This window comes from Hyperolius riggenbachi, chromosome 10 (genome assembly GCF_040937935.1).
Source record: "Hyperolius riggenbachi isolate aHypRig1 chromosome 10, aHypRig1.pri, whole genome shotgun sequence".
Lineage (NCBI taxonomy): Eukaryota > Metazoa > Chordata > Amphibia > Anura > Hyperoliidae > Hyperolius > Hyperolius riggenbachi.
In genome coordinates this window covers 139,362,417-139,387,053 of record NC_090655.1, presented here as the reverse complement: position 1 = coordinate 139,387,053, position 24,637 = coordinate 139,362,417, and the positions used below count along the sequence as shown (strand labels likewise).

General features: G+C 42.4%; 1 protein-coding gene across 7 annotated transcripts in view; it reads right to left on the bottom strand.

Annotated features, from left to right (window-relative positions):
• Window positions 1–24,637, bottom strand: part of CCSER2 (coiled-coil serine rich protein 2) — a 410,112-nt gene that overhangs the window by 332,376 nt on the left and 53,099 nt on the right. For all 7 annotated transcript variants that reach the window (XM_068258342.1, XM_068258338.1, XM_068258341.1 and 4 more), the window contains exon 2: window positions 1,185–2,562. In XM_068258342.1, the coding sequence (XP_068114443.1) occupies window positions 1,185–2,523 (1,339 nt within the window). In that variant the 5' untranslated portion in view covers window positions 2,524–2,562. The remainder of the gene's footprint in view (window positions 1–1,184; window positions 2,563–24,637) is intronic.

Sequence of the window (24,637 nt, the reverse complement as noted above, 5' to 3'; positions counted from 1 at the left end):
AAAAAAAACAACTACAACATCTCTCTCTTTTGCCTCTCAGCAGATAACTATTATAAAGCCTTGACACAAAAATTTATATTGTCACCATTCCATTATTGACACCTGTGCACATGCTACATTCCAACGGGCTGTGCTCATCTTAAAGTTATCCAAGCAGCTTTTTTTTGCCTGCAGTTTGTCTTGGTTTCTAATAGCTGTAGGAGCTGCCATTTCCTCCTCCCTTTCCATCTGCCCTTATTTATCCAGGGGAAGGTGTGAATGTAATCAATTGTGACTTTCTTAAACTGCTTTGACTTCCGCGTGGCGGATCGGTCAAAACCAGTCTTATCAGCTGAACGATCATTTGTACACACGTCTGACTTGACGTCCAAACGACCGGTCTAAACGACCGGTCATTTGGAAAAATCAGACATGTGTATGTACCTTAACACATTCAGCCCTAATTACGTAGACAATATGATAAAAGACAGGCGACTTATCAATCATTAACATAGTACATTATGATCTCTTAATATATACCCAATTACCTCAAGCACAGTGACAAGATATACATTTTGCTCCATCTGACACTGCGATTTACTGGCAGACACAATTTAACACCCAAGAATAGTCTATGTAATGTAATCAAGATGCTCTAATTAAAAATCTGCTCCTCCACATTCAAGATACTGGTAGTTATAAAATAAAATGTATAGACACATACTGCACTACCTCTATAAACATATTAGGGCCCCTTGTTTCTCTGCAACAGGGTTTCATCAACCACACTTGGCAACCAATCAATCGTGTAGACTTGACAACCAAGCATAGCTTCCAGCTGTGGAATTTGCAGTTAAAGTGCAGGTCAAAATGTATTTCACTTTTGGTATATAATGTTGAGCTGTATTATCTTTCAGATTTTTATCACTGCAGGACATGCCAGTGGCAAATATTTCCCCCAGCAGTCTCACCTCCCAAGGTCATAACAAAGTAGTCAATCTTGGAGCTAGATGCTAAAATTATTTTTTCAAAATTTTACGGATTCTATCAGTCTTATGGGGATCCCCTGTGTAGTATCTCAGACACAATAAACTCGAATGTCATGTTACTAGTCAGCTACTCTGCAAAACTTAAAAATACATTCTAAATGCAGCTGGCCCTTAATAGGCCTAAAGTTCATTTTTTTATTAATAGTAAAAATATACCTGACATATTCATGTCAATCCACTCATCTTGGTTATTGCTTTTACATTGTATTTCAGTTTGTGGCTCACTGAGTGAGTACTGTGATGGCTTTTCTGGGAGTTTATTTTCCAGTGCTTCCAGAATAACAGTTTTAGTCCCATCTTCTAAGTCTAGAAAATCGTCACTGAAATCCTCACTGAAATCATTCTTGTCAGAAGAAGACAAAGAGGAAATGGAAAGTTCATCTATATCTTCACTGAAGTAACTATCTTTGAAGTCCTGTCTGTCTAAAAGATCGTCCGAAGTCAAATTATCAGTGGCCAAGCTCTCAGCTTCCCTTTTGTTGGTATTGTCTCTTGTTTGGCATGTACCATTAGACAACAATTCAGTTTTTTGGTTGACTGGAGCTACAGAAGTAGATTTTGTGCCATCCATAGTCTCCTTGGGATACTGGGATCTGGTTGCTTTCTGTAACGAAGGACGGGTCATTCTGTAGCCCAAAGGAGCAGATGCAGCAGTGCCATTTGTAAAAACAGGTTTCTTTAAACCAGTAGTTAAACCTGCGGAATATGTCCTTGTAAACATAGACTTTATGTCCTGGTCATTACCATTTGGCAAGCCATACTGCTTTGCAAACCTTGGTTTCAGATCTGTCCGGCTAGGCAAATGCTGTGATTGGAATACTTTTGCCATATCTGTGTCTCTATGAAGAGAATATGACCTGGTCAAGGTTGCAGACTGAAATTTGGAATTTGGAATAGAATGAGAAAAACTCTGTGATCTCCTAACACAGGAAAATAGCTTGTTGTCAGATGGTAAAATATTACTAGGGAAGTTTCTACTTGTGGCAGAGTTGGCTCTCGGTCTGTATAAGCCGCTGGGGGGCTTAGATGCGTAAAATCCATTAACAGATGTTTTGTGTCCATTGAGACCAGAGTAAGTCCTACCAAACTGGGTACCTTTTGTGTATTTAGTTGAACTAGAGAGAACATTTTCATTCAAGTCTTCTTTATGAGACACCAGCATGTTGCTTTGCTTTCCAGGTTTCATTACTCCTAATCTGTGGGTATCATTCTGCACCATTACTTGGGACCGTGATGAGGTTTTCTCTATGCCAAGATTAGGAGGTGCTCTAGAGATCAGGTCATTTTGTTGAGATTTTGTTTTACTCCAGCTCAAAGAAAATGCAGAGGTCCTCTCATTCTCAATATATTTCCCACCACCATAGTTCCCCTTCGCCGGTATTCCATTACAAGTGCCATTTTGTGTCTGTTGCAGAAAGGTTCCCGCAGGCTTAGATGTACCAAATTTAGGTAACTTGGAACCGAGAGAGCCTCGGAGCTGGAACTTTTCTTCCATCGGAAGGCAAGCGCATTGGTATACAGAATTTATCTAGATCTGTATAGAAAGAAGAAATAAAAGAAAGTGTTAGTACCTTCAAGAACAAAGCTAATTTCACAGTCAAAGTAAAAGCACACAAAAATCATATTAATGATAGGGCTTGTCTAAAGGTGCATACACACGTCTGATTTTTCTAAACGGCCGGTCATTCAGACCGGTCATTTGGACGTCCAGTCAGATGTGTGTACTAACAATCGTACAGCTGATAAGACTGGTTTTGACGGATCTGCTTGGTGGACCGGTCAAAACCAGTCTTATCAGCTGAACGATCGTTTGTACACACGTCTGACTTGACGTCCAAACTACTGATCTACACGACCGGTCGTTTGGAAAAATAAGACGTGTATGTACCTTAACACATTCAGCACTAATTACGTAGACAATATGATAAAAGACAGGTGACATCAATCATTAACATAGTACATTATGATTTCTTAATATATATCCAATTACCTCAAGCACAGTAACAAAGTATACATACAGCAAGACAAAAATGCTAACTGCAGCAACTCTAAGCACATCTAGATTACATCTGATGACCTGTATCCTATTGTTGTGGTCGAGTCTTATAAGAATAGGCCAGGGAATTTCCTGATGTGAGATTGCTCATAATAATGTATGTAAATGATTTATCATATTAAAGAGACTCCGTAACAAAAATTTCATCCGGTTTTCTTCCATCCTACGAGTTCCAAAATCTATTCTAATGTGCTGTGGCTTACTGCAGCACGTTCTACTATCACCATCTCTGTAATAAATCAACTTATCTCTCTCCTGTCAGACTTGTCGGCCTGTGTCTGGAAGGCTGCCAAGTTCTTCAGTGTTGTGGTTCTGTGATGCATCTCCCCCTTCCTGGCCCCTCTCTGCACACTGCCTGTGTGTTATTTAGATTAGTGCAGCTTCTCTCTGCTCTATTATCTTTTACAAGCTGGATAAATCCTCCTCTGAGCTGGCTGGGCTTTCACATACTGAGGAATTACATACGGGCAGAGCTGTCTGCACTCTGCAGGAAGAAACAGCCTGACACTTCAGTGGAAGATAGCTGCAGGGGGAAAGAAACACACAAATGATCTCTTGAGATTCAAAAGGAAGGCTGTATACAGCCTGCTTGTGTATGGATGTATTTTCTATGTGTGGACATACTGTACATCATTGGAGAAAAGAGGTACACAGGGTGGCACTAGATGCCCTGATCGGCAGCTCCAAGGGGGTAGCAAGGCTTGAAGGCTGTGCCACCAGATCGAGTGAATGATGATTATGATAACCAGAGAAGTACATAGAAATCCGGGCACCAGCCAGCAGGATATGCTGCAAACACCTTTTTATTCCATCCCCAAGATCCCTGACAGAATGATTGTAGAGGCCTAACAGCCGTTTCACAGACAAAACTGCTTCTTCAGAGGCAACAATACTGTACATCAACCTACTTCCTGTTTTCGTGGCCATTTTGTTTGTTTATAAACAAACTTTTAAAAACTGTTTTTAACCACTTTAAGGCTGCTTACACACCAAGACGCTACAGGCGCACGTTAGACGCTCCCCCAACGCACAGCAATGTAACACAAGTGGGCTGTTCACACAGCCCACGTTGCGTTACATGTAACACTGCACGTTCTGTGCAAAGTGCAGCATGCTAGGGCGTTGGAGCGGCTATAGCCGCGTTAGACTGTTTGCACATGCGCAGTGGGGGGCGGAGAGGAGGCGGGGAGAGCCAGCTACAGTAGCCGCGCACATGGCTACTTAATATTCACTGCACTGGCGGGCGCTGATTGGCCGGCGGGACCACGTGATGCGGAGTGTCTCGCTCCGCATCACGTGGTCCCGCTGGCCAATCAGCGCCACTCTGGGAGACATTATAGGACTCGAGCCGCCTAACGCGGCTCACTCTACCGTCGGCTCTTGCAGCATCATACGTTGTGTTAGGTGCACGTTATGCGACCTTAACGTGCCACCTAATGCAACGTCTTGGTGTGCAAGAAGCCTTAATGCGGCGAGGAGCAGCGAAATTGTGACAGAGGGTAATAGGAGATGTCCCCTAACGCACTGGTATGTTTACTTTTGTGCGATTTTAACAATACAGATTCTCTTTAAGTAATGTAAACATAGAAAATCTACCAACATTATATAATATAGGTACAGAGAAAATAAGAGGACATGTCATCAGAGTTGACCTGAATGTGGGAGAGGGCTGAGCCCATAGCAGGCACAAGTGCCTCTTCACAATGGCTGAGTTGTGGACTGATAAAAGGTGCTCTTGGTCTCTTTAATAGTTTGAAATAACACTTAAACTTCTATCTTAAAATGTTTAACCTTTGGAGCTCAGAAACCGTCTTGTGGGAGGATGAAGTAAAGGTTCTGACACATTAAGAAAGTGCTGCATCTGCTATGAAGTTGGCGACTGCAACCAGTGAACTGGTAGCTGTTCAAGGGATGCATTTACCTCTTCTAAATATGAACTGTCACATCTGACATAACCCGGATTCAAACACACTGAACCACTGAACTCCTTCTTCAGAGCATCTTTAACTAATGCATTTTTTTTTCGTTTGCTACGGCAGCTTAGGTTTGTTTTCTTTCCTCTATTGTTATTCAGGAGTGATGAGTCATGGATCATGGGAAATCACTGTTGTTCACTTAAAAGGTGAATTATCACAAATACCTTCTTTTTTAAGAAGGCAATATTACATTTAGCAATTACAGTAACACATACATAAACAGCACAAGAACTGCAGATGAGAATGCTCTGTATAGTCTGTAAAATGCTTAATGTCAGTGCTCGGTAACTATTAAAATTAAACAACAAATAGCTTAACAGCTATTCCAAATACTACTGTGAATCTGTTACAATTCTGCTATAAATCAAGTGACTCAAGAATGATGTATCAAAGTGGAATTTTAGATATACAGTATGTATTCTCCATTGGAATGAATGGGTCAGAAAACAGACATAAAAATGGGAGAAGCAATGTTTGTATGACCATGCAGTGCTCGAGCTTGTCGCTGTCAAGAGACAGGGGTGAGCTATTTGAATCCAGACATGATGGGGGGAGGGGGGGGGGTTCTTAAAGTGCTCACACTGCTCGGAGTATTATTTTAACAGCTTTATCTCTAGAGAAGTTAGTCTTGAACAGAAATAAATCTATAGTAACATGGGAGGGTGTACCATGAGCCCGGACAGTTTAAAAGAGATTGGCCTTTTAAAGTTTGAATCCCTGAGCGTTGCCCAGTGCTCCAACTCACAAATAAAACAGGAACCAGCAGCATGCTTTACTAGTTTGTAACAGTAGGTCCTTCCTTTCAGAAACGCATGCTCCCTCCTTCCTGTTCATAAAAGATGGCCAATAAAACTTAAGAGCAATCTTTATAAGTACTCTATAGAATTTAACTGCATGGGTGTAGATACAGATCATCTATGAGCCTATGAGCTAAGGAGGAGATGCTAATAATATCTATCTATCTATCTATCTATCTATCTATCTATCTATCTATCTATCTATCTATCTATCTATCTATCTATCTATCTATGCTCTATGACATGCTACACTATAATACATTTACTTTCCTCTACCTGAGATCAATGAGAATTTGTTATTCATTTTGTAGCTTGCACTCTGCTATATATTTTATTCATCATGTTATATTTATCATTGTAATCACCAATTCTGTATTTTGTACCAGTGTCCATATTTGATGTATATGATTGTATCATTATGTACCCTCTTGTTTGTTTTCTTTGTACAGTGCCACAGAATATGTTGGCGCTTTATAAATCAATAATAATAATAATCTCATTGCCCAGCCCTACTTCCATTCTTATACAATACACCAGCTTTTCCATGCTCCTGTCCCCGATCCAAAGTACAATCACTCGAAGACCGTAACCGTGAACCGTATTTTCCAAAACAAATCAGACTTCTCACAGGTCCCTGAGGAGTCTGATTTATTGAAGACAAAATGTGTTGTGGGAGGCAGCATGGCAACACAAGGAGAAAGCATGCAGAGTAGACAATAAAGGGAGCAAAGTTGGGAATCAGATATGACACTAGGAGGCAACCAGGACACCACTGTCAGCTTGTGACAGTGAAACTATGTGATAAGGAATTCTGTTTTAAGTGTGAGGGCAAGATTACACGGTTTTAGCTGTAATAAAAAGATGTATAACATAAGAAGGTATTTCCAGGGCAGATTTGTCAATAGTGACAAAACATTAGGTTTCTAGAAATTATACAGAGCTGTCGGGCATAAAATCAAAAAATCAATTCTTTATTTTTATCTGGGAAACAAGTAATAAGATGCTAACCAGGCAATCCAAAAGTTAAAAATCACTCTCATTTTTCTTCTCCATGAAACATCATTCCCCAGTTTCCCTGGCTCTTATTTGGTGCATCTGCCGTACAAAGGAAGTTGCATTGCATGCTGTTATTTTTTTTCTTCTTTACGTTCCCCTCAGACTTAACTAATGCAGACTGGCTGAAGCCTCTTTCCCTCCTGTTTTCCCCTCCCACACCTCTGTTCCTCTCTGTTTGTCCAATATTTATCAATGCACTTTCTACTGCAGACCTGGGTAGGAGTTTCTGGAGACTGGGAGGGAGGCGGGCTATGATACATAGACAGAGTAAGGGAGGAAATTATGTCAGGATTTGCTTCAAGGTAGACACAGACAATATGGAAAATCCTAAGGAGGATTTTCTTTTTTTTTTACTGTAGAAAAATCACTAAAATAAAAATGTGGACAGTGCAATACATATGTAAGTAGAGCAAGTATTTATCTACTTATATATGCGTTTTGTTTTTTTTCTAAAGCTCCACTTTAAAACCCTTAGTGGTGAAATGGTTAAAGCGGACCTAAACTCAGAACTTCCTTTCTGCTCTTAACCACTTTGTCCTCGACGTAAAACTACGTCAAGGAGGACATGTGCGCTTCCGCGAGCGTGCACGATCGGCCGCAGATCGTTAGCCCAGGAATCAATGAATCGGGCCATGGTGCCCGATCACTGATTCCTCTCCCCCGCAGAAAAAGCGACAGCTTCTCTCAGAAGCTTTGCTTTTTCTGCCTCCTATGTCGTCATGTTTCTGCTTTGCTTTTTCTGCCTCCTGAGTGATGTCATGTAAACAAACTCAAGGTTGTCATCTTGTGGCCAAAAAGTAAAGCTACATCAAAATTTAAAAAAAGTACACATATTTACCGCAAACAAATACTATTTACATCCCACCCTCCCAAAAATACCCACATAATATATATATATATATATATATATATATATATATATATATATATATATATATATATATATATATATATATATATATATATTTATATATATATATATATATGTAAATAGTGATGGATGCAAAATTTTCCAAATAAAATATTGGCGCCATACATTGTGATAGGGACATAATTTAAACGGTGTAATAACCGGGACAAATGGGCAAATACAATACATGGGTTTTAATTAAGGAGGTATGTATTATTTTAAAACTAGAATGGCCGAAAATGGCCGAAAATAATGCATTTTTTTCAGTTTACTTCTTATTCTTACTGTTAAAATGCATTTACAGTAAGGTAGCTCTTAGCAAAATGTACCACCCAAAGAAAGCCTAATTGGTGGCGTAAAAAACAAGATATAGATCAGTTCATTGTGATAAGTAGTGATAAAGTTATAGGCTAATGAATGGGAGGTGAACATTGCTCGGATGCATAAAGTGAAAACGACCGAAGGCTTAAGTGGTTAAAGATACGCAACAGCATAATAACTTTTAAAGAATAACATTTGTTGCAGCTGATACAAATCCAGTGTTTACCAATTAGCTGCTCTGCCATAGCAGAAGAAACTCCTGAGCTGACACAGCTGAAGAGATCAAATTACAGTGGTGATTAGTCACGGATGAGGGAGAATTAGATGGGCTAAACTCCCTAAATACATTCAGGTCCATTAAACTAGAGGTGACATAAAAGGAAAAATGCATACATACCTGGGGGGTTTCCTCCCGCCTTCTTCAGCCTGATCACTCCCTCGCCGTCGTCCTCTGCCTTCTGGATGCTCCGCTATGGCTCCCGATAACTTCAGGAGTCGAGGCTTACTGTGCATGCGCGGAATGCTCTCACCTGCACCGGCTGACCAAAGTTACTGGGACCATAGCGGAGCATCCAGAAGGCGGAGGACAGCGGTAAGGGAGTGATCAGGCCAAAGGGGGCTGGGGGAAGCCCCAGGTATGTATTAATTTTTTATTTTATATCATCTCAGTACTCTTTAAGAAGGTACAATTCCCTTCTAAAACTGTAGAAGACAGGTAGGGTTTCTTTGAACTGATGCAGTCTGTGAGAGAATCCTGTGATTAAGGCAAGATACATTGTGGCAGCTTTAAAGTGAACCTAAACTCTTGCACAGGACAGAAGGAAAACAGAGAAATGCACCCTGTATGTATTTAGAGAGTTTAGCATGTTTAATTCCCCCTCATTTATGTCTAATCACAAGGTGTAATCTGATCTCTCCCCTGTGTCACATGACTGCCTATGGCAAAGATGGCAGATAAGCTCATTTGAAAGCACAGGAGGTTAACAATATATCTGCTTTCATGAATCAGAAAGTAGAAACAGTGCAGATTTATTTTAGGATTTGTATCAGCTGTAACAAAGACTTTGTTTAAAGGATATTATGCTGTTGCGTATCTTTTAGATTAGAGAGGACGTCTGGGTTCAGGTCTGCTTTAACACAAAAAAGGGGAAGTCCATAGTGGTTTAACAGCAGCAGTCAGAGTGCTTCTAAGGCATACATGTCAAACTCCAACCCGCGGGCCACATCTGGCCCTCAGAGCCATTCAAATTGGCCTTCAAGAAATTTCCCCACTTTGCATTATGTTTGGCCCACTCTAGACCCCCAGGGAAGCTATATTGGAGGAGAAGTACTAGATCACCAGGCAAGCCATATGGGGGATGTAGGGGAATGCACTAAACACTAAGGAACTGTATAGGGGAGGATGGGGGCTTCTAGGCACCAGGGAACTGTATAGGGGTTGGAGAGGGGCCATTAGACACCTGGGAACTTTATAATGGAGGATGGTGGCCAGTAGATATTGAGGTTGGCTCGCGACTTGGTCCCAGTGTACAATTTCTGCCCATTTTGTATTTGACTTTGACACCCCTGTTTAACCACTTACCGACCGCCCACTGCACAGGGGCGGCTGGAAAGTGGATTCCGCAAGGACCACCGCATGCACAGAGGCGGCGGTCCTTGTAGGGGCATGGGCGGAGCGATCGCGTCATCCGTGATGCGATCCTCCGCCGGGGACTGGCTCCGCCCCCCTCGCGCTGTAACCCGCCGGCTGTTCGGAAGCGCCGGCGGGTTACTAGCACTCGGATCGCCGCATACAAAGTGTATAATACACTTTGTAATGTATACAAAGTGTATTATACAGGCTGCCTCCTGCCCTGGTGGTCCCAGTGTCCGAGGGACCACCAGGGCAGGCTGCAGCCACCCTAGTCTGCACCCAAGCACACTGATTCCCCCCTCCCTGCCTCCTGATCGCCCACAGCACCCCTCAGACCCCCCCCCCCCCCGCCCACTGCCCAGACCACTGTTTGCACCCAATCACCCCCCTAATCACCCATCAATCACTCCCTGTCACAATCTGTCATTGCTATTTTTTTTTTATTCCCTAAACTGCCCCCTGTTCCCTCCTGATCACCCCCCCCACCCCTCAGATTCTCCCCAGACCCCCCCCCCCCCCCCCCCCTGTGTACTATATGCATCTATCCCCCTGATCACCTGTCAATCACCCTTCAATCACCCCCTGTCACTGCCACCCATCAATCAGCCCCTAACCTGCCCCATGCGGGTAATCTGATCACCCACCCACACCAATAGATCGCCCACAGATCCGACGTCAGATCACCTCCCAAGTGCAGTGTTTACATCTGTTCTCTACCCTAAACACCCACTAATTACCCATCAATCACCCCCTGTCACTGCTACCTATCAGATTAGACCCCTATCTGCCCCTAGGGCACTCAATCACCCGCCCACACCCTCAGAACGCCCACAGACCCCAGCCCTGATCACCTCGCCAGTGCATTGCTTGCATCTATTCCCCCCTCTAATCACACCTTGAGACACCCATCAATCACCTCCTGTCCCACCCTAGCACACCTACCCATCAGATCAGGCCCTAATTTGCCCCGTGTGGGCTCCTGATCACTCGGCCAAACCCTCAGATCCCCCTCAGACCCCCTTCCGATCACCTCCCCAGTGCATTGATTGCATCTATTTTCCCCTCTAACCACCCCCTGAGACACCCATCAATCACCTCCTGTCACCCCCCTAGCACTCCTATCCATCAGATCAGGCCCAATACAACCTGTCATCTAAAAGGCCACCCTGCTTATGACCGGTTCCACAAAATTCGCCCCCTCATAGACCACCTGTCATCAAAGTTTTCAGATGCTTATACCCCTGAACAGTCATTTTGAGACATTTGGTTTCCAGACTACTCACGGTTTTGGGCCCGTAAAATGCCAGGGCGGTATAGGAATCCCACAAGTGACCCCATTTTAGAAAAAGAGACACCCCAAGGTACTCTGTTAGGTGTATGACAAGTTCATAGAAGATTTTATTTTTTGTCAAAAGTTAGCGGAAATTGATTTTTATTGTTTTTTTTTTCACAAAGTGTCATTTTTCACTAACTTGTGACAAAAAATAAAATCTTCTATGAACTCGCCATACACCTAAAGGAATACCTTGGGGGGGTCTTCTTTCTAAAATGGGGTCACTTGTGGGGTTCCTATACTGCCCTGGCATTTTAGGGGCCCTAAACCGTGAGGAGTAGTCTAGAAAACAAATGCCTCAAAATGACCTGTGAATAGGAAGTTGGGCCCCTTAGCGCACCTAGGTTGCAAAAAAAAGTGTCACATGTGGTACCGCCGTACTCAGGAAAAGTAGTATAATGTGTTTTGGGGTGTATTTTTACGCATACCCATGCTGGGTGGGAGAAATCTCTCTGTAAATGGACAATTGTGTGTAAAAAAAAATCAAACAATTGTCATTTACAGAGATATTTCTCCTACCCAGCATGGGTATGTGTAAAAATACACCCCAAAACACATTATACTACTTCTCCCGAGTACGCCGATACCACATGTGTGGCACTTTTTTACACCCTAAGTACGCTAAGGGGCCCAAAGTCCAATGAGTACCTTTAGGATTTCACAGGTCATTTTGCGACATTTGGTTTCAAGACTACTCCTCACGGTTTAGGGCCCATAAAATGCCAGGGCAGTATAGGAATCCCACTAATGACCCCATTTTAGAAAGAAGACACCCCAAGGTATTCCTTTAGGTGTATGGCGAGTTCATAGAAGATTTTATTTTTTGTCACAAGTTAGCGGAAAATGACACTTTGTGAAAAAAAACAAAATCAATTTCCGCTAACTTGTGACAAAAAAATAAAATCTTCTATGAACTCACCATACTCCTAACGGAATACCTTGGGGTGTCTTCTTTCTAAAATGGGGTCATTAGTGGGGTTCCTATACTGCCCTGGCATTTTAGGGGCCCTAAACCGTGAGGATTAGTCTTGAAACAAAAATGACCTGTGAAATCCTAAAGGTACTCATTGGACTTTGGGCCCCTTAGCGCAGTTAGGGTGAAAAAAAAGCAGGGCTGTGGAGTCGGTTCAAAAATCCACCGACTCAGACTCCTCTAATTTGCATATTACAAATTTGTTGATTAAAAGTATGTAACATGAAATTCATCATTAACAACTGTTATTTACCCAACAGTTTTTTTGGGGGCAGCGCCCCCAAAGAGAAAAGAAGAGCAAAATGCCGACCAATTTGTGAGGATGGTGTCTAGATATGGGTCCCATTGGGAAGATTTTAGACAGATCTTAACAAAAAATTGGGGGATCTTGACCTCATCCCCTGAAATAGCACAAATTATAGGCCCCAGACCTTTACTAACAGCACGACGTGCTCAAAATCTAAGAGATAAACTTGTACACAGTGAATACACAAGAGATAATTCTACTTGGCTAAACAGGATGGTTCCCAATGGGACTCAGATGTGGCAGATGTAAAATGTGCCCATTTATGAATAGACAAGACAACAAAACATTTACAAATAGTTCAGGAACCAAGACATTCGAAATAAGATCTCATATAAACTGCCAAACAAAGAGAGTAATATATATGATAGAATGCCCTTGCAAACTTAAATATATAGGCAAAACAAAAAGAATGTTTAAAGAGAGGGTCCTAGAACATCTGCGTCTAATAGAGGAAAAAGATGAAGAAAAAAGCTATTTGGCAACACACTATGCAGAAGTCCACCAGAGTAGCCTTGAGGGCACTCAAGTTAAAGGGCTGTATAAGCTGAATGTTTCAGCTAGGAGGGGTGATTATGACGACCTGCTCTACTGTAAGGAGGCCATGTGGATATACAAGCTGGATACGCTGTATCCGCATGGTCTCAACAGAGAGCTTGACCTGAAATCCTTCCTACGCTTAGAAGCATACAGATAAATATGGACTGATATTGTCCTTGTTGAAAGTTAAAAAGATTAAATATTCCTTGATTGAAAGGTATGCCTGATCTGATATGAATGAAGAGAAAAAGGAAAGAAGAGAAAAAAAGATCAAACAAAGACATGAGATTGCCAATATAGGGCCTAATTATATTAGGACTATTATACTTATAAGATAATGAGGATCATTTTCCTGGTATGTATCTCCCCTCCCTTAATGTTAAGAAAAGTATAAAGAATCTAATTGCACTCTGTGAACAATCTGAAAAATATATCATGGTATGATGCTTGGAGCGCAATGGAAATTATCTTCTCTGTAGAAACTGCACGGACCAAATGCAGACGGATCTAAACAATCAACTGGCACCTTGTGGACTTTTTCAGAAGTGTACCTTGGCTTGGAGCAAGTGAGATCCTTAAAAAATTAAAAAACAAAAAAGAGCCAATCCAAAGCTAGATGGGAGGAGACTGAGTGAGACTTAAGTGAAGCAAAGTACAGTGTGAGGTCACACCCTGAAGAAACGCCCAAAGGGGCGTGAAACGCGTCGGTGGGCGGAACTACTCCACGTCTGGCCAGACCTGCCTACCACCACGCACCACGTTGGAGCGTTACTAGCCGGAGACACGAGAGACGCGTGAGCGCGAGGTAATAGCGGAGACCCATGGCTTAAACTATACTGGGACGCCAGCTTGCCGAGGGTCCGCCAAACCGCCGCTCAGCCACAACACTCCACGCGTATGTTGAAGCATCGACCAAGTAACCGGTATAAGAGAGGTGCCACGACAATAGATGAGGTGGTGAGATACCTGCACAACTCTGCAATATATTAATGTATAAGATGTGGACTGCTTCTAACTACTAACTACATTACCTATCAATGTGCTAGCACGAGAAGACACTACTTGCATATGTATTAATTGACCAGATGCTAACATGCTTGGCTCCTTTGGACTGCTTTTGACTGCATGTTTATATGCCATTGATACCCTATAGAGCGCCACAATAAGGAAGAGTGCCTCACTAAGGAGGAGTTAAAGGCGCATACATTAACTGCAGCAGTTCTACATCTCTGGATAGTGTTATGCATGAGTATGTGTGAAGTGTATGTCTGTTGGTGATATTGTAAGCTGGCCAGCAATGAGGTATTTGTAGTTCCGCCAAATCTTTATTTGATTTTATCTACCCTTTATCCTTCCCTTGTTCCTGAAATCCTAATTTTAATTGTCTAAATCACTATTGAATTAAATAAATTTGATACATTTATATACTTATACACTGGATACCTAAATATTTTTACTTTAAAGCGCCCTCCAGTGTGCCTTTTTTGTAACATGAAATTCGTCTCTTAACTGCCAACGCTTAGGAATTTTACAAGACAACTGAAGTGAGAAGGATATGTAGACTACTATATTTATTCCCTTTAGACTAAAACTAGTCCTTGGTAAGAGTACTTGTAAAAGGTACAAACCGGAACAAAGAACATCTATCAGCCCCTAGGCAATATAAGTGTGGGTACATGTAAGAATGATGTGCAGGTACTCTGCAGGGGAATGAGGAGATTGTAAACTGACAACACCTCTGTGTTCAATGTGCACAGCATTCTCAGTGAATTCCCTGCAGCTCTGTGGGGAGTGCATATGTAGAGTATAGTACTACTGTGTAACAAAGTAAACCTGAGACAGATGAAATTAAAGTTTTATACATACCTGGGGCTTCCTCCAGCCGCCTTCAGGATAATCAGTCCCTCGTTGTCCTCCTCCACCACCTGGATCTTCTGCTATGAGTCCAGGTATTTGAGCCAGTCGGGCGTAGTGCGAATGCACACACTCCGCCGCCAGGAGCATACTACACCTGTGCAGCACTATTGCGCAGGTGCAGAATGTTCCTGGCTGTGGGAGCGGCATGCTGCCGGACAGCGCTGACTGGCTGAATTACCAGGACTCATAGCAGAAGATACGGGTGGTGGAGGACAGCGAGTGACTGATTAGCCTGAAGGGGGCTGGAGGAAGCCCCAGGTATGTATAAAAAAACTTTACTTTTCATCCGTCTCAGTTACCCTTTAATTTGTAGTCACCAAACCAAATTTTAACAACATATCAAATTATTTGATTTCATCGGCAAAGGGAGTGCATACATTTGCATAAATCAGCATCAATGCAGAATTATTTCTATCTCGTTGACCATCTCTATTAGTGACACAGCTACACATCAGGCTTTATTCTTACAGCATAGATGTTATTTAGTATATAGAAGAGATTCCTGTGTACACATCATATATCCAGTCACAATCAGATATGTATGTCTGACCTTAAAAATACAGGGACTGCTTTATTGAAGCAGCACAAGTAACTAATTTTGATTGGTTTATTTCATTTTTGTGGACTAAGCACAGCTATTACTGTATATATACTGTATATATACATTATTTTTAATGACTATTATCTGAGAAATAGAACATTTTATCATATTTTCTATTTTAATTACAGTTACAAATTCATTAGGAGTCGGAGTCAGAGTATTTTTTCCCGACTCCAACTCCGACTCCAGGCACCCAAAATTGCTCGACTCCACGACTCCGACTCCATGACTCCGACTCCACAGTCCTGCAAAAAAGTGCCACACATGTGGTATCGCCGTACTCAGGAGAAGTAGTATAATGTGTTTTGGGGTGTATTTTTACACATACTCATGCTGAGTGGGAGAAATCTCTCTGTAAATGGACAATTGTGTGTAAAAAAAAAATCAAACAATTGTCATTTACAGAGATATTTCTCCCACCCAGCATGGGTACGTGTAATAATACACCCCAAAACACATTATACCACTTCTCCTGAGTACGGCAATACCACATGTGTGGCACTTTTTTGCAGCCTAACTGCGCTAAGGGGCCCAAAGTCCAATGAGCACTTTTAGGCTTACAAATTAGCACCCCCCCAAAATGCCAGGACAGTAAACACACCCCACAAATGACCCCATTTTGGAAAGTAGACACTTCAAGTTATTCAGAGAGGGGCATTGTGAGTCCGTGGCAGATTTCATTTTTTTTTTTGTCACAAGTTAGCAGAAATGGAAACTTTTTTTTTTCTTGTCACAAACTGTCATTTTCCGCTAACTTGTGACAAAAAATAATATCTTCTATGAACTCACTATGTCTCTCAGTGAATACTTTGGGGTCATTTGGGGGGTATTTATACTATCCTGGAATTCTAGCCCCTCATGAAACATGACAGAGGGTCAGAAAAGTAAGATTAAAAAAGCTTTAAAATGGGAAAATTCACTTTTTGCACCATAGTTTGTAAACGCTATAACTTTTACCCAAACCAATAAATATAGACTGAATGGGTTTTTTTTAATCAAAAACATGTTTGTCCACATTTTTCGTGCTGCATGTATACAGAAATTTTACTTTATTTGAAAAATGTCAGCACAGAAAGTTAAAAAAATAATTTTTTTTGCCAAAATTCATGTCTTTTTTGATGAATATAATAAAAAGTAAAAATCGCAGCAGCAATCAAATAGCACCAAAAGACCAACATTACTTACGGTAACGTCTTTTCCAGTAGTCGCGAAGACAGCACCCCTAATGAGACTTGTCTCCCTCCGAGCAACGGACAGGAAGCTGCAAAAGATTAAAAATTTGCATAACAGGCGGACAATAGTATAAATAGGCATAGTCTCTCACTCTACCTTCAGTTCTATACAAACGACACGGACACCAAATGATGCTTAATACTTTATATATATATATATATATATATATATATATATATATATATATATATATATATATATATATATATATATATATATATTCTCTTTTTTTTTATTTTTTTTTCGTACCCAGGGTGGGTTGTAGGGGTGCTGTCTTCGCGACTACTGGAAAAGACGTTACCGTAAGTAATGTTGGTCTTTCCCAGTACGTCTGCTCAGACAGCACCCCTAATGAGACGATATACACGATACATATATGTTTAGGGAGGGACCACAGCCTGCAGAACTTTTCTGCCAAAAGACAAATCAGCGTTAGCTAACACATTAAGTCTATAGTGCTTTATAAACGTATTCTGGCTGGACCAGGTTGCTGCCCTGCATATCTGCTCGATGGATGCTCCAGCCCTCTCTGCCCATGAAGTTGAAACTGCTCGCGTTGAATGTGCTTTCACTGGAGAGGATAGCCGTCTGCTCTGAATCTGATAAGCTGTAGCAATAGCCTGCTTTATCCACCTGGCCAGAGTGGTCTTAGATGCTCTTTTTCCTTTAGATTTTCCGGAAGAGATGACAAACATTGCCTCAGTCTGTCTCCATGATTTAGTTCTTTCCAGGTAATAAAGCAAACACCTCCTCACATCCAAGTGATGCAACTCCTTCTCCTTATCATTAGCTGGATTAGCACAAAAGGAAGGAATATACAGCTCCTGAGATTTATGAAATGCTGATACAACCTTGGGAAGGAAGGCAATGTCCAAACGCAATGTGACTCGATCATCAGATATCACACAGTATGGTTCCTTAATAGAAAGAGCTTGTAATTCCCCCAGTCGTCTAGCAGTAGTGATGGCTAAAAGAAACGCAGTCTTAAGGGTTACCATCTTGTCGGATGCCTGTTCTAAGGGCTCAAACGGAGCTTTGCAAAGTCCCTGAAGGACTGTATTCAAGTCCCAAGTAGGTACTCTAGACTTCATAGTAGGCTTAACTCTCTTCAAAGCTTCAAAGAAACGAATCACTAATTCCTCGTGAGCCAGCCTCCTCTCCAGAAATACAGACAAAGCCGAAGTTTGTACTTTAAGGGTGCTTATACTGAGTCCCTTCAGGAAACCATCATGTAGAAACTCCAGCACAGATGTGACAGAGTTGTTGAGCATAGATTTCTCATTGCACCATTCAGTAAACACTCTCCAGGCTTTTTGATAAATCTGACGAGTCACCTTTTTTCTACTCTGGATTAGAGTTTCCGTTAACCCATCAGAAAGTCTCTTTGCCTTCAACAAACTCCACTCAGGTTCCATGCTGTAAGATGAAGTAGACGTAGATTTTGGTGAAATACAGGTCCCTGAGACAGAAGATCCGGGAGGAGAGGAAGAGTGATGGGCTGAGATATCGTTAAAGTCTGTAGTAACGTGAACCAGGGTCTTTTTGGCCAAAATGGTGCTATCAATATCACTCGAGCATGGTCCCGTATGATCTTGTTCAAGACCCTGGGTATGAGAGGCAATGGGGGGAATGCATACATCAGATGGTGACCCCAGTCCATGGAGAAGGCATCTATCGCCCAAGGCCTGTCTCGCGGATGGAGCGAACAAAACTTCTGATACTTCGTATTTACTCTCCTGGCGAATAAATCTACCTCCGGACACCCCCATAAGTCCGTAATCTGTTGAAGGACCTCCTGCTTGAGAGTCCACTCGTTCTGGTCCAGGGTCCTTCTGCTCAAGAAGTCGGCCAGCTGGTTCGAGGTTCCTTTTAAATGACTGGCGCTTAGGGAATCCAGGTTTGCTTCTGCCCAGTTTAGTATTCGAGATGACTGGCGCCACAAGAGCTGACTCCTTGTCCCTCCTTGGCGATTTATATATGCCACCACACTGCTGTTGTCTGATCTTATCAGAATATGCTGGCCCCTGATGTGGCTGCTGAAGGACTGTAAGGCCTGCCATACTGCTTCCAGTTCTCTGCTGTTTGAAGAGCGAGACCTCAGCTTGGTTGACCAACGACCTTGGGCTGGAAGAAGATCCAGGTGGGCTCCCCATCCCCACGTACTGGCATCCGTAGTTATAATCGTCTGATTTGGCTACTGCCAGAGACGCCCCCTTGACAGATGGTCTTGAATCTGCCACCATAGCAACGACACTTTGACATTGTGTGGGATCATCACCCTCTTGTCCGGGGAAGTTGACTTCCTGTTCCAACTTCTTAAAATCCATAACTGTAGGCTTCTCGAATGAAACTGTCCCCACTGTACCGCAGGGAACGATGCTGTTAATAGTCCCAATATTGACATTGCCTTTCTCAGTAAGATGCTTCTTGATGTCTGAAAAGATAGAACAGCATTAAGTATGGAAGAGATCTTCCTATCGGGGAGAAAAACTCTTTCATTCAAAGTATCAACATTGAACCCTAGATATTCCATGTTCTGACAGGGAGATAAGGAGGACTTTCCCCAATTTACCAGCCACCCTAATGACTGAAGGAAGGCTATGCATGAGTCGATATGGGAACTCACTAAGCTTGCAGATGAACTCCAAATCAGTAAGTCATCCAGATAGGCTATGATATTAATTGAATCCATTCTTAAGACTGCAAGTACCTCTGCCATGACCTTAGTAAACAACCATGGTGCTGAGGGTAGCCCGAAGGGGAGAGCATTAAATTGAAAGTGTCTTACCTCTCCGTCCAGCAGAACTGCAAATCTGAGGAATTGCTGTGAAGACAGGTGGATAGGAATGTGCAGGTAAGCATCTTTCAGGTCCAGGGATGCAAGGAAGCAGTCCTTCTGTAAGAGACGAATCACAGACAGAATGTTGTCCATCCTGAACCCTCTGTATGTTACTGACTTGTTTAGACCTTTCAGATTGATAATGAAGCGAAAGTCCCCTTGAGCCTTCTTGACCAGAAATACTGGCGAATAGTACCCCTGGCCTCTCTGACATGAGGGAACCTCCCTGACTACCCTCTTGAGGAGTAGAGATTTTACTTCGTTCTGGAGGGCGAGCTGTTTTAGTTTGCTTGAAGGTAAGGGAGTGAGAAGAAATCTCTGAGGGGGCATGACATTGAATTCTATTCTGTACCCTTCTAATACAACGTGTAGAAGCCATGGATTTGTTATGTGGAGCTGCCATGTTTCGAAAAAGTGGGATAGTCTTCCTCCCACTGGGAGCCTGATGTCATTGTTTACTTGACTTACTAATCGGGGGGTTGTTGGGCTTATTCCTCTGGCTCCTATAAGGGGCCCATCTCCTTTTTGTGTTTGTTCTTTCGTTACTTTCTGGCTTTGATGGCCCGCGAAAGGGCCGTTTAAACTGGAAAAATCTCCTCTTAGTGGGAAAGTTCTTTTTTGTGTCAGCTGTTCTGTCTAAGGTCTCATCCAGCTTAGAACCGAACAGAAGGCCCCCTTCACAAGGAATGCCGCAGAGTTTTGACTTACATGAGTTGTCGCCTGTTGTTTTAACCCAAACTCCCCTTCTGGCAGAGTTCACTAGTGCAGTGGTTCTTGCTGTTAGCTTAACAGAGTCATCAGCGGCATCATTAAGGTAATCAGCTGCATTAAATAAGTTGGTGAAATCTTTGAGTATCTCCTCCCTAGGTACGCCTGAAGCAATCTTGGCCTGCATCTCTAAAAGCCATGTTTTCATTGATCTACCCACAGCTGTGGATGCAACTGCAGGCTTGAAGGTCAGAGAGGAAGACTCCCAGGCTCTACGTAGGATGTTGTCCATCTTTTTATCGATGGGATCTTTAAGATTCCCAAAATCTTCAAATAATAGGTCAGTCTTCCTTGACACCCTAGACAATGATGGGTCAAGCTTTGGCGGAGGACCCCAAAACCCCGAATCTTCGGGACTGAAAGGATAACATTTGGACATAGAACGTGGCCAAAAGGCCCTCTTCTCAGGCGTGTCCCATTCCTTCTTAATCATAGACTTGAGAGAGGAATGGACAGGAATAAAATGTGACTGAGGGTCCGCCAAACTCTCGTACATCTGGTTGAGGGGTGTCAAGGATTTCTGCTCAGTTTTAATACCCATGGTGCTATGTAAGGCAGAAATAAAGGTCTTTCATCAGCTCTGGGGAGAAGGCAAATTTCTGGGACTTATCTCCTTTTTCCCCAATTTCCTCTTCTGAAATTTGTTCAAGAGAAGAAATCTCCCCCTCCGATAAATCGGATTCAATTACATCCTCAGCAGTTCTTTTCCTCTTAGAACCGATAGGGAGAGGTAAATTAACAAGAGAGCCTGCTGGGGAGACTGGTGGGAGAGAGGCAGGAGGTGCATCAGAGACAATACTAGCAACCGGATTAATTAGAGGCAAAGTGACAGATGAGGCAGCAGCATCGGCTGCAGAGGAGGAAGCCATAGCAGAGTCTTTTATTTCCTTAATAGCTGTAGCCATCTCGGCTCTCATCCACCCCATCAAGAGACTCATTTTTTACTACTTTATCAGTACAGGACTGGCATAATTTCCTAGAGGAGCTGGCGGATACACCATTATTGCAAATAGCACATCTCTTTTCAACTTCGCTGTCTGAGCGTTTGTCTTGACTGGAATGTGACCCCGATTTATCCACTTTGTCAGACTTTTTAGGCTACAATACAAACAAACAAATAAGCCTAGGTTAGCTACATAATCCTCTTGCAAAAAACCACCAACAAAAAACTAGACAATAGCTAAGCAGTATGCCCCGCAGACTACTTGCCAGAGAGGATTCAGAGCCAGGTTCCACAGATAATGCAGTAGAGGATCCTGCAGCGTCCTCCATGATCTCAGCCAACATCTGAGATATGGGAAATAGGTGGCTTTTAAAACACGTCGGCAAAGTATTTTGCATAATTACCCCAATCACATGATGCACTCCGTTCAGCTGGCGCTGCTCCCGCCGCGGCCCCTGCCGCTAACTGCTCTGCAACGCTTCCTGGTCACGTGGGACGCCTCCACGTGACGACTTCCGGTTTCTCCGAGCGGAAGTTCCTGGAGCGCGCGTCTGCGCGCATAAATCTGCCGCCTTGCTGGCAGAAGCCTCCTCAATGCTGCCAGCCACATCATACCGCTCTCCCCTGGAGCGGACTATGCAGGAGACCAGACAGCAAGCCCCAGTCGTCTGACCAGATGGCAACCCTGAGACCTCTCCCTCCTTCACGTCCGGACAGGAAACTAGAACTGAAGGTAGAGTAAGAGACTATGCCTATTTATACTATTGTCCGCCTGTTATGCAAATTTTTAATCTTTTGCAGCTTCCTGTCCGTTGCTCGGAGGGAGACAAGTCTCATTAGGGGTGCTGTCTGAGCAGACGTACTGGGAAAGAAAGCTTTATTAGTGACAAGAAAAGGAGCCAAAATTAATTTAGGTGGTAGGTTGTATGAGCGAGCAATAAACCGTGAAAGCTGCAGTGGTCTGAATGGAAAAAAAGTGCCTGGTCCTTAAGGGGGGGTAAAGCCAGCGGTCCTCAAGTGGTTAAGGGTAGTATAGACTGAATGAGGTCTATGAATCTGAATACTCCTGCATCATAAAAAGAATGTGGCTCTCATCTTTATCTCATAGTATAGCTGTTGGTTGGCCCAAAGAATTGGTGAGACTAGTAGCTGTGAAAGAGAATTTGAATTTAATTAAGTGTGTCAGCTTTGCATTAATTTTATAAGTGGAATAACCACTTATTTCTTTGCAGATTTGCACTGTTCTACCAGTACCACATTTCTAGAAAGTCGTGCAAAATTAGTGCAAAAGACTCATTTTGTAAGTAGAGAGATTATGCCCAGAACACATGCAGATTACTATTGCAGTTAAATAGGTAGCAAATAGGGAGTAAAAAAAACAGTTTAATTGCAAAAAAAAAAAGAGACAGATTTATAAAAGCAATCATGACAACAGAATAATGGGATTTTAATGAGGAAGGCTAGAAAGCTTATCACATAAGTGAATTACTATAGCTTGTGTGTAGCTGGTAGACTTAGGTAAGCACATGCCTACACATTGCTTCTATTTTACAAATAAGGCTTTCCATATAGCGCTGCTGAAAGCAATCGCAGAAACGGCAGACGGTGCACTTTTGGATCGCAGCGCATGGTTGCTTGAATTTCAGGGCGATTGCGTCCGTGATCCCATTCAGTATAATGAATGGGATCGCAAGCTCCACCCCCCCGGTAGCGAAATGAGCCCTAAGGCTACATTCACAGTGGGACATTGTGGAGCTGCGTTATAAACTCTTATAACACAACTTACAGCACTGCATTGATAAACCTATGGGACGTTCAGAGTGCGATGTTAGTGTCACATTGTAAGGTTACCAGGTACAGGAAAGCATACTTTTCATTGACAGGAAAGCATACTTTTCATTGACTGTATGCTTTACTGTACCTATTGTATGCAACGGTAATGCAGCATTATTGTGCATTGCCACTTTTTTTACGTTGCGTTGTAATGCTGCGTGGGACTTTAACTACTTCACAACTGAGGGGTTTTACCCCTTCAGCATCCGAGCAATTTTCACCTTTCAGCTCTCCTTACATTCATTTGCCTATAACTTTATCATTACTTATCACAATGAAATGAACGATATCTTGTTTTTTTCGCCACCAATTAGGCTTTCTTTAGGTGGGACATTGTGCCAAAAATTAATTTTATTCTAAGTGTGTTTTAGTGGGAAAATAGGACAAAATTGGGGGGGGGGGGGGGGGGGGGAAATCGATATTTTTCAGTTTTTGGCCAAACTAGTTTTTAAATAATGCATGCTACCATAATTAAAATCCATGTAATTTATTAGCCCATTTGTTCTGGTTATTACACCATTTCAATTATGTCCCTATCACGATGTTTGGCACCAATATTTTATTTAGAAATAAAGGTCCATCCCTAATTACAGGCCCATAATTTATAAAAAAAACAGCGTTATACCCTCGACATACACATTTAAAGAGTTCAGTCCCTAAGATAACCATTTATATTTTTGTTTTTGTTTTATTTTACATTTTTTTTTTTATTTAAAAAAAAATTTGTAACAATTGGGGGGTAATGAGTTAATTTAAAATGTAAAAATATATGTAATTTTTGTGAATGGTCCTGTAAGCATAGTAAGTACACTTACAGGAAGTGTAGTGTGGATGGGAAACTCCTCCCCCATCCCCCCAATGATCGCGCAGCATCTCCTGAAAGCAGACGATCATTGCTGCGGGGACTTAGATCAAGAAGAACGGTGTTCCTCTTCATTGATCTCCGGGTGAGCAGGCGGCGGCGTGCACGAGCGCGTGCACGTGTGAGAGGGAGCTCGGACAGAGGCGGTAGCAGCGGGGGTGCGTATATCTACACTACGGGCGGGGAAATTAAGTTAAAAGGAGCGTAGATATACTGTACCTGGGCGATGAAGTGGTTAACGTCACATTACAACGTCCCACTGTAAACCTAGCCTAAAACACTATGGACTTCCCTTTAAGTTATACTTGCCTCATTCTAAGAATTTTCTCACACACTGCACCAGTTCCGAGAACCGCTATCTAATTCCTACAGTTTTAGAAGGTCTTAAAGTGGACCTGAACTCTTCCACAGGATAGAAGGAAAACAGAGAAATGTACCGTGTATTATGCTATGTTTAGATCTTTCTCTTAAAGCAGGTCTGAACTCAGAACTTTCTCTCCGCTCAAAAAGATAAGCAACAGCATATTAACCTTTAAAGAAAAAAAACATCTTTGTTACAGCTGATACACATCCTGCAATAAATCTGCAGATTTCTATTTTCCTAATGAGGATTTGTGCATATGCGTATTAACCTCCCCAGCGGTATAGACAGAAATGTCCATCCATAAAAACATGCTGTGAACAGTATAAAAGTGCTTACACATCAATACTCTC